At 41.3% G+C, this 16,433-nt stretch overlaps 1 protein-coding gene across 1 annotated transcript in view; it reads left to right on the forward strand.

The window, feature by feature from the left end:
* NEK5 (NIMA related kinase 5) overlaps positions 1 to 16,433 on the forward strand; it is a 69,096-nt gene that overhangs the window by 30,629 nt on the left and 22,034 nt on the right. The window contains exons 13-21 of the mRNA XM_058548081.1: positions 938 to 1,004; positions 2,097 to 2,213; positions 3,189 to 3,275; positions 4,775 to 4,867; positions 6,995 to 7,075; positions 7,299 to 7,367; positions 9,390 to 9,516; positions 14,324 to 14,449; positions 15,768 to 15,905. Of these exons, the coding sequence (XP_058404064.1) occupies positions 938 to 1,004; positions 2,097 to 2,213; positions 3,189 to 3,275; positions 4,775 to 4,867; positions 6,995 to 7,075; positions 7,299 to 7,367; positions 9,390 to 9,516; positions 14,324 to 14,449; positions 15,768 to 15,905 (905 nt within the window). The remainder of the gene's footprint in view (positions 1 to 937; positions 1,005 to 2,096; positions 2,214 to 3,188; positions 3,276 to 4,774; positions 4,868 to 6,994; positions 7,076 to 7,298; positions 7,368 to 9,389; positions 9,517 to 14,323; positions 14,450 to 15,767; positions 15,906 to 16,433) is intronic.

The raw sequence follows: 16,433 nt of genomic DNA on the forward strand, positions 1-16,433 counted from the left end.
TTCTAATCCTCATATCAACCCCTGTGAGATGATATTGGGCTTATTTTACAGATGAGGAACTAAGGCCCAGAGACCTTAACTAACTTGTTGTTTCGTCATATTTCTAAGTGACTGACTTATTAACTTGACTCTTCATAACCTGGAGCCTGCTCATCATGATGCTCCTAGAGGAGTTATTCCTGAAATGATTGTTCTGGCTTTGGAGCCCTAGATGTTATTGGTATTCCAAAAAACTTTACCACATAATTCATACTATGATCTGAAATGTGGTAGTTTTTATTTAGCAATCTGTAATTACAGAAATTCTTTGCAGGAAATTCTGAGAAAAAGATAGACATATAGAACATAGGTATAAACCTGAAAACAGTTTGACCAGAATTGTGCTGGAAAAATATCTTAAGCATTGCATGAGACAGTTGAGTCCTCATCTCTTTATTCATGAAGCATTCCTGTGCCAGCATGAGGAGGAGAGGTAAGGGGCTGGGGCACCGTCCTGCTGTCAAGGAGCTTGGTGAGTAGTGCAGGAAACAGACATGCAGCCGTCAGTCCCATCGGGGTGACAGGGCTGTAGGTGAGATACCTGCACAAAGTCTGAGAAGATCCTGGTGTGAAATTGTCTTTTCCCTCCAACATACCATGGACTATGGATTAACGGATTTCTGCCCTGAAGAAAAATCACTAGATCAGAATATTTTTCTGTTTTATCCTCACCTGTATCCCCAGTTGTTACTGTTCTCTTTACCTCCCTTTCCTCTTGATTCCAAAGATTTTCTTTTCCAATGTAAACTTTCTGTAACTTTGAATTACTTCTTGAAGTCAGAACCTCAAGCTACAAGTGAAATGTGAATCTCATTGCTAAGCTGAAAATCCGCTTGTCAAATCAGTACCTAAGACTAGTCAAAATTTCTACTCAAGCGGAACATTGTTATCTCCTAAGGCCTGCTGAATATCTTCAGAGGAAATTTGAAGCTCAACAATATAAATTGAAAGTGGAAAAGCAGTTGGTAAGTAAAATACCAAATATGAGAGGCAATCGGGAAATTCCTACTAGTTTCTCTGTTCACAGATATTCACGAATGCTTAAGTCAAAGTTCATTCCACATGAAAGATTGACTACCCTCCTCTTCCCTAATTTTTAATAGCTAAGGCAGAATAATGGGAATAGACCCTCAAATTAGGGTCTGGGAAGCCTGGTTTCTTCCCTGATGCTGTCACTTCCTGTGTGACCTTACGCAGGTCATGCAACCTCTCTGAGCTTCAATTTCCGTTTCTATAAATGACAGTTTTGGGGTAGATGAGCTTCAAGTTCCCCTTCAGTGTTGCAGTTCTTTGATTCTATTTTATTAAAATTCTACACATTTTTAAAAAGTGACTATTTTATATGAAATGAAAGTTAATCTTTACCATTAAGTATAGTGTCAAAATTCTGGGGCTGAGTGAGGCTGGATATGCATCCCGTTTGTATCACTCTTATTTTGAACCGCTCAATAGCTCTAGTTCAATTCCCCTATCTAATTTCATGATCCAGGGGGTTGCTAAACTTTTACAGAGCTTTAATTTCATAATTATAATCCACCAGTTCAGAAAATGAATCTAGGGGCCGGCCTGGTGGCACAAGCGGTTAAGTGCGCATGCTCTGCTTCAGTGGCCTGGGGTTCGCCGGTTCGGATCCCAGGTGCGCACCCACGAACCACTTGTCAAGCCATGCTGTGGCAGCGTCCCATATAAAATGGAGGAAGATGGGTACGGATGTTAGCCCAGGGCCAGTCTTCCTCAGCAAAAAACGAGGAGGATTGGCAGATGTTAGCACAAGGCTGATCTCCTCACAAAAAAAAAAGAAAATGAATCTAGGTGTCTCATATGGTAGCATAAAATTGATTGCTTAGGATAAACAACACAAAGGTTGTATTAATTTTCTTTAATTTTTTAATATTTCATCCTTAAATTAAAAAAATTCTACAGCTCACTCTAAAAAACTCCCGAATACTGAGTTTGATTGGTGATATAATTCTTGTTTAAAGGAGAAGGTCAAGGTCATATCAGATGATGTTTCCAAAATGCAGGTATGCTTTATAATTATTTCATTCAAATAATAGGGCCTTCGTCCATCGTCTGCTGAGCCAAATCACAACCAGAGACAGAAGCTAAGAAGTAATGGAGAAGAGCCCCGATTCCAAGAGCTGCAGTGCAGGAGAAATGAAATGAAGGAACAGGTTAAAAGCAGTCTGATCCCAGAGCTACCATTGTATTAATATCATTGTCTATGTACCATAATGGGGGTTACTCTTAGTGTCTACAATGCGCCTGAGAGCCTGTTGCACAGACACTTGTTGGACACACTCTTGTGAAGCACCATCCTGGGGTTTAGGGGATATAGAGACAGGTATTTCACCTTCTCAGACAATGCAACATTGCCATGTTTATAAGGCTTTTCACCTTAGATTGATAAGGTCACTGTCCATCATCGACATTGTTGAAATTTTTATTAGTTTCATAGGGCTACCTTAACAAAATAAAACAACAAATTTATTGTCTCACAGTTCTGGAGGCTGGAAGTCCAAAATCAAGGTGTTGGCAGGGCCATGCTCCCTCGGAAACCTACAGGAGAACCTTTGCCTCCTCTTAGCTTTGGTGGTTTGTCAGCAGTCTTTGGCATTTCTTAGCTTGCAGCTGCATCACTCCGTTCTCTGCCATTGTCACATGACATTCTCCCCATGTGTCTCTGTCTTCACCTGGCCATCTTCTTAAAAGGACACCAGTCATATTGGATTAGGGTCTCACCTACTCCAGTGTGACCTCATCTTAGCTTAAATAATGACATCTGCAGTGACCCTATCTCCAAATAAGGCCACATTCTGAGATATTGGGGGTTAGGACTCCAACAGATCCTTTTTGGGAGAACAAAATCCACAACAGGATTATATATAGAAGTGGGATATATAAAGTAATTGTATGTCATTAATGCATTTGGGGTTATTTATAAAAGTGAGATCACCCCAAGCCACCGTATTGCTTGCAGGGAATGAAGTATCACAGCCAAACTGTAAGGCAGATCATTATCCCGAGGAGCGATGGGTTTTCTAATTCTTATTACATGTTACATGTTTTTAAAATCATAGGCTGTATAGAGACTATTTTTGTTAAGTTGTTCACAATATTAAAATTTTTGTACTGGGATTGCTTTCCAGGAATATTGGAAGCAGTTAGAGGAAATACGCCAGCAGTACCACAATGACATGAAGGAAATTAGAAAGAAGATGGGGGGTGAACTGGAGGTAAATAGATTCATTCTCCTAAACGGAACGTTGTTCTATTGATTTAGAGCTAACTAAATTGAGCAGACATTAAAAGTAATGATCTCCTCGTAGGAAAGAAAATTTTATCAGGCAAACTTTTTTTTTTTAATAGGAAAGCTGTCAGATCTGATTGAAACTTCGCTTTCTTATGGTTTACTTGAGACTACACAAGATGTTGAGGATAACTGGGATTCTCAGTTAGGAATGGCTGTTATTAAAAATACTTGTTGATTGTCTTCCTCACGAATCAGTCAATAAGTATTGATTGAGTAGCTGCTAGATTACATGCAGATAATAAGTTCATGCCCATAAGGTAGGAAAAAGGACTAGCATTTATTGAATCCAACTGTATTGGAATAGTCTCATATGCAGGAGTAAGGTTCTAAAGTCTGTATAAGGCAACATTTGAGTGCAGTTGAGATGATTCTTAAAAATCTCTTAAAGGCGCCACACTGGAAACTCATTCTTCCGTCTCTCAGATCACTGCTTTTTCAGTAGAGCTCCAGATGAAATATAGCTGGCCTGTGTTTGGAGACCATGTTATATGAAAAACACGTGGATATTTAAACACTAGAAACACCCTCGGCACCCTGGAATGCTCCTCCTGTGAGAGGCCTGTGGGCACTGAGACTGCCCGAGGACATGGCTGGCCTCCCACCTCCCACGGCACTTGAGCTACACACTCACTGAGCAGAACCACCCACGCTGCTGAAATTCATCTGCCTCTCCCCCTCCTCCTGCTCCTCCTGCTCATCTTTACTCCTATGAACTTTATCTCATTTGCTCCCCATAACAGAGAAGTTAAATAACTCATCCCAAGTCACTTAAATATTACAAGGCAGACCCAATATTAGATTCTAAAACCTCTCCTCTTCCTAGCATATGCACTTCTACTCATAAATAGTTGGAAAAAAAGACACACATGCCTGGAGCAATGATCGAATAAGGCTGAATATAGTTGAGTACGTGCGTAGGAGTAAAGATGAGGAGAATGAGCAGGAGGAGGCTTTTATAGAAGAAGAGAGGTGGGGCCTAAACTGGGTCAGAGAAGAAGAGTGGAATTTGGAGAGGCAGAGCTGAGGAGGGCTTTCTGGAAGAACCACGAAGAGGTTCAGACAGAGGACGGGATGCACTGGGAGGGGGCAGGCTGGAGGTGGGTCTCTCCAGAGCAGAGGCTGGGTTAATGATGGGGGGCCCTGTGCCATCGTCAGCCTTATTTTTAAGGCAGGCCTGTGATGGGAAACCGGAGTCCAGGAAGGATAGATAGCAGACATTTCTAGAGAGACCACAGGAGAAGCCCTTGAGGAATACCAGAGCAGCCAGAGGAGAACGGAGTCGTAGAGGGAGCTCTATCCAGCCACTCCCACTGAGAAAGCATTTCCTTGCTAGATCCCGTTCAAACCCTGGGAGGTTCATAAAGTGGCCTTCAGAACTGATGTAGAACCAATCTTGTTGACTGTGTATAATTTATGTTAAAGGAGGACTCAGAAATAAATCATAAAACCTATTTGGTGAAGAAGAGTAACCTGCCCATCTACCAAGAGGCACCTGAGGAAGAAGCACCTGTGCAGGTGATGGTTGTTAGACGGTGAAATGTTTCCCAGTGAGTTTGTGCTGGCCTGGCGGCTCTTACCCCTCACTGTGCAGTAGAATTGTGTGGGAAACATTTAAAAAACTCAAATGCCTAGGCTCTGCCCGACCATCCTGTTTTGAGAAGCTGGCTGGGTGCTTTAGTGAGCAGCCACGTTTGAGAACTGCTCTCGTGGGTGTGTGCAAGTTCAGCTTTCTGGATGGTGTTTGAGTCAGGGTCTCAGACACGTTGGTCAGGAAACCTGATGGGTAACTTCTCTTCCGTTTCCACCTGACATTTTTGGCAGGAGTAGGGAACTGGGCGGAGCTGAATCATCAAATGGCTCTTAAGAGACTTGTTTTCCTCCTGGGAGATCTTCCACCTTTATCTTCAAGCTGCCACAAGGGCTTGATTAAGGGCAGGCGAGAGGAACCAACGTTGAGTGAAGGCAGAAAGGCCTCCCTAAATGTTTTGCCATGTGAAAGACCCCGGGACCTTCACATGACACGATGCCAGGGAGAACTAAAGTGGACTGAGGTTGAATTTTCTACCCGCTGGGGTGGATGGTGCTTAGGAGTCTAAGATAGTTGTATTTTAAGGAAAATAAAGCAATATGATGCTTCTTGTAAAGTTGAGACAACGGGACTACACAATCAAATCAGAGAACCAACCTCACAAATATAAGTTCAGATACATAAGTCACAGTCCTGTTTTAGGGTTCATATTATTGCAGAGCAGAAAAACAGCCTTCCCAGGGTTGCAGGGCAAACAGCTAATGATGATTCAAACTGACACGTGCAGTAAGTGAAGTACATACAAAGGCTGTGGTGATAGAGAAGAGGCAACAATTGATTCCAAGGGAGAGATGATAGAGACCTAATGTAAAATGGTGGAGAGAAGAGAGCCTAAAAATATGTATATATACCAAGGAGACTCAGAAGTTTCTGGCTTGAAAGGGGTAGTATCATCTAGTAAGATGGGGAAGAGTGGGGAGCCAGCTTGTGGTGGGGAGCAATCAGGAGTTCCCTCTGGACATGTTGAGTTAGAGAAGATCTGAGGGATTGCACACCTGCCTCGGGGCCTTTGCCCTGCTGCTCCATCTGCGCGGAGCATGCTTCCCCCAGACCTTCACGTGCCAAGGTCCAACATCGTTCCCAGGCTTAAATCGGGTGCCACCTAGGCTATTCCTGCATTATGCTCATCCCCTACTTATTTTCTATGCTATGCCCCTATTTTATTTCTTTCTAGCACTTAACAATGTCTGAAATTATGTTGTTAGTTTGTTAACTCATTTATTATCTATCTTACTCCAGTAAATGTAAGTTCTCTGTCAGCAGGGACCTTTCGATCGCGTTTGCTGCGCTAACCTGTTGTGTAGGACAGTGTCTGGCCCACAGTGGGTGCTCACTGTGAATTTGTGGAATGAGTATTAAAGTGAAGTGATCAAGTAGGCAGTTGAATATAGTGCGTCTGGAGCACAGAGGAGAGAAAAGATCAGACCTGAAGATACACGTTTTAGAGTCATTGCCTAAAGATGGCATTTAAGTCCCTAGGGATTACTGAGACACCCCCCCCCTCAGGTATTGAGGAAGAGGGGGGCAGAGGGCCCAGGACCAAACCCTGAGAGAGCTCCGCATTTAAAGAGGTGACTCTTACCTGTTCCTTTGGAATTTTGTCATCTATCTTTATAATCCTCTTCCTCCTTGAAACTGCCCACCAATTTTTAGTGCCCTCTCCTTCCTTTCTACTGTCATGAGCTGTGCACTTTTCTTGTTTTCCTGATTGAGATCATAAGCCTCTTAAGGGAAGGATCTGTAGTCTAAATTACATTCTTGAATTAGATTAGGTTGTATTGGACTGGACTGGAGTGATAAGCATTGTCGCATTATAGAGTTGTACCCATTGCAATGCCAGTGTTATATGTATTAGTATTTCAAGTTAATGGACACTGTGCCCAAGTTTTAGTGAATTATTATTAAAGATATGTTTTCATTCTCAAGTCAATCATCAGATTCAATCCAGAAATCAAATAATGGAAACAGACCATGCTGTGAATTCAGGGGTTGTGAAAATATAATTGTTTGATCAATATACGATGCTAGATTTTAATTTTTCTCTAAACTTTCAGGATATTGAAAGAAACTTGAAACAAATTAGACTTCAGAACATACAGGAAAGTAAAATTCCAGAGCAAAAATATAAAGCTAAGGTAATAAACATTTTGCCTTTGGGTTTCATATTAAAAGCTGGCTGGGGGGCCACACCTTGTGATCTGGGTGGCCTGTAGGATTTTTCCCCCTACTATTTTATGGAATTGCCTTATTTTGTGATGTTAGACTAATGGTTTTAAGTGTCTGTAGTATCAAATAGGGAGTTGAAATTTTAGGGGTTTTTTTTGGATTGCTAAGATTTTTTTTCTTGCTTTCTTCCAGAGAGGGGTAAAGTTTGAAATTAATTTAGACAAATGTTTTTCTGATGAAAACACCCTCCAAGAGGAAGAGGTATGCCATTAAGTATATATTTACATTAGTAGATATGAGAAAGTGAGTGTCTTAATAGCATGTTTCATGCAATTTTTCTGTAGTGGGTAGGGAGAATTTTCTTAAATCTTCCTAGAGGAAGCTCTGGTCTTCAAATGAGTCTTCCAAAAATACTTTTTATCCTCCCATTCTTTTTGTTATGAGATTATTCCCTTAGATGGATTATTCCATTTTAATTTATTTTCCTTTTATAAAGGAACTGTTTTCCTCATCATATTAACTTTTATCATAGCCAAATTAAAATAGAATACATAGGGGCGTAGCAGTTAAGTGTGTGCATTCCGCTGTGGCGGCCCAGGGTTCAGATCCTGGGCGTGCACTGACGCACCGCTTGTCAAGCCATGCTGTGGCAGTGTCCCATATAAAAGTGGAGGAAGATGGGCACAGATGTTAGCCCAGGGCCACTCTTTCTCAGCAAACAAAAAGAGGAGGATTGGTATGGATGTCAGCTCAGGGCTGATCTTCCTCATCAAAAAAAAAAAAAAAAAAAATAGAATACACAATACATAGTCAACAACTAATATACTTACCTAGAACAATTTAGCAGGTACCCTAAAACCATGCACATTTATTTTAGGTCTTAGTTATTGATAACTTTATACTGGTGTTTGGGTAAATCTAATTATGCATTTGGGCTCTTCATTGACACAGCAATAAACACACGAATACAGTAAACTCAAACCTCATTTTATTACCTGATTTCAACATTTTTTAATCCCTCTTTTACTAGACCTGGTAACAAATATCAAAATTAACTGATTTGTGTTTCCATTTTACTTTCTCTGAATTCACCTTTTAAATTAACAAAAGTTAAATCAGTTAAGTATATGTATCATATTTATTATATATTATATTTTCTATACTGTATTTTCTATGTCTACCTGATACTCAGTTTCTTTCATGTTCGTTATTAGCTTAAAACTTTTTTATGTTAACATTTCTTTCAGGGTTTTTTTGTATGTGTGGTCAAGGACCAGTTTTTTGTGTTTTTTTTGAATAGACTTCATGTTTTAGAGCAGTTTTAGGTTCATGGCAAAACTGAGTGGAAGGTGCAGAGATTTCTCATATACCTCCTGCCCCCACACCCACAGCCTCCCCCACCATTAACATCCCCCCACCAGAGTGGAACATTTGTTACAACTGATGAACCTACATTGACACATCATTATCACCCGAAGTCCATAGTTTACATTAGGGTTCACTCTTGGTTGTGTGTGGGTTTTGACAAATGTATAATAACATGTATCCATCATTACAGTATCATACAGAATATTTTCACTGCCCTAAAGATCCTCTGCTCCACCTATCTTTCAGATTTTTACTCACATTTTGCTACATAAGACTTCATTAGAGTGGTGGTAGCTAGCGCTCACCTCTGCTTAACCATTAGGTCTCTGAGTGTCCCAGAGCTGTGAGTATCAGAGGGAAGCAGATCTGGGGACTTGTTTCTGGGTTGGAACCTGAGGAATGGGACATCCACAGTGCTTCTGTGAAGTGAGGCACTGAAGTTGGCCTGCTAAAAGAATGGAGTCAAAAAAGTGTTATCTACCAGGGTGTTCATCCTTTGTTATTCTATGCTTCGATATGCTTGAAACAGAGTGATCATTTTAGTACTGATTAAGGAGTATTAGGAGCAGTTTTAGGGACCTGATTAGGAATGTTGTATACTTAACCCAGGGCAAGGACGAGATGACCTTGAGAGTCCTGCAGTAGAATGATACTGAAGGCAGGAAGTCTGGATAAAGTTAAGTTGCCATATGATCAGTGCTTGTCACTATTGACACAGAGAAGAAATGAAAACGTTCCTGTTTCTATCTTGTTCCAACATAGTTCCAGTTTTAAAACTCTACTGATTTGTTTAATAAACATGTTGAATACTTACCATATATCTTGGTAAATTCCTGGGAACACAAAATAATTTTTAAACTTTTTTTTTTTCAAAATATGGCTTATTTCTCATGAAACACCATGGACTTGCTTTAGGCAGTGGATATACGAAATGAAACTTTGATCTTTGAGGACGGCATGAAGTTTAAGGAATATGAGTGTATAAAGGAGCATGAAGATTATACAGACAGAGCATTTGAAAAACTCTGTTGCCCAGAAGCAGGTACGTGTCCCTTGAAAGCTGTAGATGAGAAGGAACAGTTTTATTAGCAATCCTTCTCGACCTCTCTCCTCACTCATCTACTGCGACTCCGCTGTTGCCTGCGCTGCTCTGCTCTCCCTGAGCTGGGCGGAGACCTGGCTCCTCTGCCCCTGTCCAGCCCCGCAGGGTGGGCATCCTTGCGACTCAGCCCTCCTCTCTAGCTCCACACTGTCTCCCCGGGCAGCTTCACCTGCTCCCTCAGCTTCAGCTGCTCCCGGCCAGCAGCTCCACACCCACCCATTTTCGTCGTTATCTGCTGGAAAGCTCCGTGGACAAGTCCCACTAGCATCTCAAACTCAGCATGTGTACAGTTGAACTTCTGAGCCCCTGCTTCCCAGCCATCCTTTATTTTGGGTAACACCGTCGCCAGGCTGACAGTTCCCGCTGCGCGCCCAGCGTGGGTTCTACTCTGAGATGTCTCTGGAGTCTTCCTCCTCCTCCTCCTTCATTCCCTCTGCCACTGGTTTAGGGCCCTATCATCTGTCAGCCGTGTGTGTGGTAGGAAATGCATGGGCTTTGGAGACAGACAAGAGTTTGAATCTCAGCCGGTGCCGCCACTTTCTGATTGTGTGACCTTTCACAAAGTACTTAAATGCTCTGAATCTCATTTTCCTCTTAGAAACGGGGGATAATAGTACTCGCCACACAGGCTTATTATGAGGACTAAAGTGAAATTTGGTATATAAAGTACCAGGCATGTATTAGGTGCTTAATAAATGCTATTCCTTTCCCTTCTCCTCTGAATTGCCTTATTCTCCTCTGTCCTCCTTTTCTCTAGTATTTCCCCTTCATTCTCTAAATGATTGGTTGCTAGAGTTATCTTGTCATATGATTATCCTTCTCAAATGTTTTTTGTTTTGATAATGCCTGCAGGATACAGTCCATTCCACATAGTGTCATCACGTTTGACACTGAGTGGCCTGATCCTGTAGTCACCCACCTTTCCTGCCCCAGCACCCCCTCTTTCCTTCCATGGATGATGGGATCCATACAGCCTGCTGGAGCTGAGCTCCGCCCAGCTCAGGGAGAGCAGCTCAGGGAGAGAGTTCCCTGTAGCTATGTGAGCACTTACACACCCTGGCTTGGCTTGGCTCAGTTTCCCCTTCCTAGAATAATACACTTTGCCTCATTCCCCTCTGGAAAAATCTTTATTCAATTCAGCAGGCATCTTATTGAGAATCTCCCTTGTACCGCAGACTGTGCTGGGTGGTAGGGATCTCAAAGGCCGGCCCCGTGGCTAGTGGTTAATTTCAGCATGCTCCACTTTGGTGGCACAGGTTTGGTTCCTGGGTGCAGACCTACACCACTCTTCGGCCATGCTGTGGCAGCGATATGAAGTAGAGGAAGATTGGCACAGATGTTGGCTCAGGGCAAATCTTCCTCAACAACAACAACAACAAAAACCACAGAAGTGTCATGAGCTAAAGAAAGGAGGCACAAAACATGTGTTCTGAGGCCGAAATGCTAATCATTGTTGGAGTGTGAGCTGACTGGAGGGTCAGAGAGGTACCCGCTCCTACAGAGCTTGACGTGCCAAGGAGCTTAGGCTTTATCCTGTGTGATGGCTTTCAACCAAAGGGGATTAAATCCTGTTTGTGATGGGGGAAGATCATGCTGGCTGCAGTGTATGAGGATGGTGTGGAGGGGGGGACTGCAGGCAGGAGAATATCAGGTGAGAAAGGACAGGTACATAGGCCAGAACAGTGCAGTGGGAATAGACCCTGAGTGTGAACCGCTGATTGTGGCAGTTGAGGAAGAGAAGAGGGTCAAGCATCCTCCCAGTTTTCTGATTCAAATGGATGAAGCTGTCACCAACCAAATAGGCACATACATCATGTAGAGCAAGGTCAGCAGAGATAATGTAATGACCTAATTTGGAACGTATTGAGGTTTAGGTCTTTATGAGCGTCAGCTGGAGATGTTCAGAAGGCACTAGCTGTGTAAGACAAGCCCTGGGGCCAATCAGGGCTTCCTTAGCAATACACAGTATTTCCACCTTGGTGATGGTCGAAAATACCTAGGCAGAGGGACTAGAGTGGGAAGGAAACAGAACCTAGGACAGACCCAGTAACGTTTAGACAAGTTTTGGGAGAATCAGGAGAGAGTAAAGCGAAAGAAGGAGAGAAAGTTCTAGAAGGAGGTGCAGGGGTTGGCAGCATCAACTGGAAGAGAAAGGCCAAGTGAGGTTGAATAACAGCTGTGGGATTTGGCCATCAGGAGCCCTTAGTGGCCTCAGTGAAAGCAGTTTCAGTGGAAAGGGTGAATTCAAAGGTTACTCTTTGCATAAATTTGCTGGGAAGAGGAGAGAGTGGATTGTAGGTCTCAAAAGACATAGCTGCCTTTTTTAGATAAAAAGGAAAAAACACCCTTCATTAGTTTGATACTGAAAATGGCCTCTTAATTTAAACTGCATTCCTGTAATTATTATTCAGGTTGAACAATTTTTCCATATGTTTACTGACCATCTGTATTTCTCTTGTGAAGATGTGCTCATGTCCCTTATACATTTTTCTGCTGAAAATGGCATGTTTGTTTTTTCTTTATAAGACTCACTTAAATTAAACCTTTGCCTGTAATAAGTATTGCAAATATTTTCCCCATTTGGTGCTCAGATCTCATTTACAGTATCAATAGCAAATGTGTGTGTGTGTGTGTGTGTGTGTATACATATAATTGGGAATAAATTTTACAAGAATTGTGCAGAGTATATGAAGAAAGCTGTAAAACTTTACTGGGGTATTTAAAGACCACTGGAATAAATGGAGAGAAATAACACTTGTATATTGGAAATATTCTTTCCAAATAAATATATGGATTTTTGGCAATTCAAATCAAAACCACAATAGGATTGTTTTTCTGGTGTGAGATCTTGGCAGATTGGAGAATCTTGGAGATTCTTAACTAGCCAAAAAATATAAGAGCAGTAAAGGGGGACTTACCCTTCCAAATAACAAAATATATAAATTATAGTCATTAAAACAATATGATATGAGCACCAGAAGAGATAAAACAGTGAAAAGAAAAGATAGATTAGAAAGAAACCCTAGGGGCCGGTCCGGTGGCGCAAGTGGTTACGTGTGTGCACTCCGCTGCGGCGGCCCGGGGTTCGCCGGTTCGGATCCCGGGTATGCACCGATGCACCGCTTGTCAAGCCATGCTGTGGTGGCGTCCCATATAAAGTGGAGGAAGATGGGCACGGATGTTAGCCCAGGACCAGTCTTCCTCGGCAAAAAAAGAGGAGGATTGGCAGATGTTAGCTCAGGGCTGATCTTCCTCACAAAAAAAAAAAAAGAAACAAACCCTAGTAGGTATCCTAACATAGCATATGCTAATAGTCACATCACAAGTCAATGGGAAAAGAAAGAATTATTCAAACAAATGCTCCTGGGCCAATTGGTTACCAATTTGGGAAAAATCGTGAAATGAGACCCTATATAACAGTACAACAAAGCAAATTAAAAAAAAGTTTGTATGTAAAAAATGAAGTTATATACTAGAAAATGAAGTAAAAAAAATCTATTTTTTTGGAGAGGGAAGAACTAGCTATTCAAAATACATAAGAAAAAAATCATAGAATAAATAAATAATAGATTCAACTTTAACAATGAAAAACTTTGGTGAAGCAAATAATACTAGCTCTTAGAAAGGCCACTTTTAACAGTTTAGGGTAAATAACCATAAATGTCCACAAAAATCTAGTTACAAATGAGTTCATTATAATATTATAATAGTGAAAAATCTCTAGCAACCTAAAAATCCAGCAAAAAAGAATTAAATTGTAATACATGTACTACTATATTTGCTTTAAAATGGTTGTATAAGAAGAATATTTAATAATCTGGATATATGTTGCTAATTGAAAAAAGCAAGTTATGAAAGGGTGTATAGTGTGTGGCCCATTTTTTTTCCAAAACAAAGCAAAAACTGTATGCAGGGGAAAACATTTGAAATTTTAATAGTCTCCAGACAGTGGGTTTATGGGTAACTTTTATTTTCTTCTACTTATCTGATTTTTAAATTTCCTATAGTGAAACGTAGTAATAAATAAAGAAAACGGTAACACAAGTTATGTTAAAAATTAAGATAATGGAACAGACTGCATTTCTGTGGAAACTGACTCAGAGTTCTCATAAATGTCTTAAGAAATTTCTCCACATGTATCACTAACATTTCTTTAGCATTTAGATATATTGGCTAGTCAATCACGTGTTAATAATAAACGTGAAACAATTTTAAACCTGTTTATAATTCCTCTTATAAGTTATGATCTATGTCTTAGTCTGTTTAGGCTGCTATAACAAAATGCCATTAACGAGGTGGCTTGTAAACAACAAATATTTATTCCTCACAATTCTGGAGGCTGGAAAGTCCAAGATCATGGTGCTGGCAGATTTAGTGTCTGGTGAGGGCCTGATTCCATCTTTTTGCTGTGTCCTCACATAGCAGAAAGGGTGTGGGAGCTCTCTGGGGTCTCTTTCATAAGAGCGCTAATCCCACTCATGAGGGCTCCACTCTCATGACCTAGGCACCTCCCAAAGACCCCAACACCTAATACCATCACATTGGGCATTAGGTTTCAACATAAAAATTTGGGGAGTGGGGCACAAACATTCTGTCCATAGCAGTCTATATTAGAATGAGGGTGGTGATTTCTCTGTTTTTGAATGTACCAGCTGGTGGACTGCCTCCAGGTTTCCTGAGAACTTTTTGGCATGATTAGTCACACTTTAGCTGCTTTTAAATTAACGAGTCATTTTCTTATACCCAGAGTTGTTCATTCAGGATGCTACTGCTGCAGAAAACAGGAGACAGTGGGATGCTGGAGCTCCTCAGACTCTGCTGCAAATGATGGCAGTAGCCGACGTCACCTCCACCTGCTCCACCATGCCTGAAGGTGAATCTAAGATCGGTTGGCAAGAGGAGACCAAGGCCCAGAGGCAGCTGGGTTGCTTACCCTGACATGATAGTTCTCACTTTTCAGTATAGTCCCTATAGATTTGGTATCAAATGCTTTTTTTTTTTTTTTTTTTGTGAGCAAGATCAGCCCTGAGCTAACATCCATGCCACTCCTCCTCTTTTTGCTGAGGAAGACTGGCCCTGGGCTAACATCCGTGCCCATCTTCCTCCACTTTATATGGGACGCCGCCACAGCATGGCCCGACAGGCAGTGCGTTGGTGCGTGTCTGGGATCTGAACCTGGGCCGCCAGCAGCAGAGCTCGAGCACTTAACAGCTACGCCACGGGGCAGCCCTCAAATGCCTTTTAAAGATGTTGTTTTGGTTCCTCCCCTACCTCCCCAGAAACTTGCTTGCTAATTATACTAGACAATTGACCACCCTAACTATGACTGTAAAGGAGGAAAGATCCAGAATCCCATCTTCCTCGCAGTAAGAGAGAATGTACAAGGAAGGGCAGTTGGCTTGATTTGCCTTCAAATGCTAGCCCAATAACTTCTTTGCAGTTTCTTGGAGGGTTGGTTTTTTCAGTCAATAAAATCAGAGTTAAAATAATAGCTCTCCTACCAGATTTAGAGTTAACAGTGCAAAGATACATATAAAATTGCTTTGTACAAGCAAATGTGCTATTTAAATCTTAAGAGTGTTCAGGATGTGATGAAATTTTCATCCTAAATTCCTTTGTTTACGGTTGAGCCTCTGGCATAGTCTCCTTAGGAGAGGTTTACAGCAACATCCAGGTGTTATCTTTACAGGTGGTGAAGATTTTTATTACTTATTTCTTGTGTTCCTCTTGATAACATGGGGCTGGGAGAGGGCTAAAAGTTGTGCCCATGTTATAAGTTGAAATATGTAAGTATATCACTGAAAGTAGTAATTATAAGAGTGTGAATTGACTTATCTTTGTACTATTACAAAATACTGAAGTCATCAAACTTGCAAGAAAGGGCTTGCAAATGAAATACGATTTAATCCATTCTAAGCCAATGAGTCAATAAGAGGGGAAACCTAATTTAAAATAAGCAAATAGAATAGAGATTTTAACACACTAAAATAGCCAGTTTGCAGAGCAAAAAATGACTCTCATACCCATCAGCTATGTGACAATACGTCAGTAAACTTTTCTGTATCTAGGTTTCTTTACTAATAAAATGAGGGGTGGGATGAGGTTACCTCCAAGGTTCAAACATTCTGTAATTTTATAAAAACTCAAATGAAGAGGCATTTTTATTTTCACTAACACAGTCTCTTCTTCAGATGGCCAAGTGATTGTGATGGAACGTGTTCCAGAAAATAGGAAACAGTGGCAGCGTGAAGCGCCAGGAACTTTAATGAGTGTTTTGGCAGCAGCACATCTAACAAGTAGCTCATTTTCTGCCAGCGAAGGAGAATTTGGTACGTAGTTTATTTTTAAGAACATAACCAGTCCCCTGAGGAGTTTTGTCCAAGACTTGTAACTGCAGAGAGGGGCTAAAAATACCATCAGCCTGGAGAGACACTTGGGAGGGTGTCTGTGCCTTTTCAGAAGCTGATTTGCTTTGTCCAAGCCTGTTCCAAATACCGTTAACAAAAGACTTAAACTTCTGAGAAGAGTGGGGTAATTTTCGTGAATGTGATCAGTTGACAACCGATGAAAAGTGAAGTTAGTAGGACTAGTGGCTTTGTAGACGATGAGCTCCTATTGCTTAGCTCTGCCTGACGGAGTCAGTTGATTTCTGACAGCTACTTGGCAGACTCAAGTTACTATCCTATGGGCAATAAAAATACATTTTAATGTAGTTTTTGGCTTTGGGGTTTTTTTGCCTCCAATTTTGAGCAAAATTATGCTTGTGTTTACTTTAAGAGAAACCAACCATCATTTTCTAAAGGTTGAGGGAATTCATATCACAGTGGGGATTTGGTCCTCTATCAGGTGTGCAGGTG

This window comes from Diceros bicornis, chromosome 9, assembly GCF_020826845.1.
Source record: "Diceros bicornis minor isolate mBicDic1 chromosome 9, mDicBic1.mat.cur, whole genome shotgun sequence".
Classification (NCBI taxonomy): domain Eukaryota; kingdom Metazoa; phylum Chordata; class Mammalia; order Perissodactyla; family Rhinocerotidae; genus Diceros; species Diceros bicornis.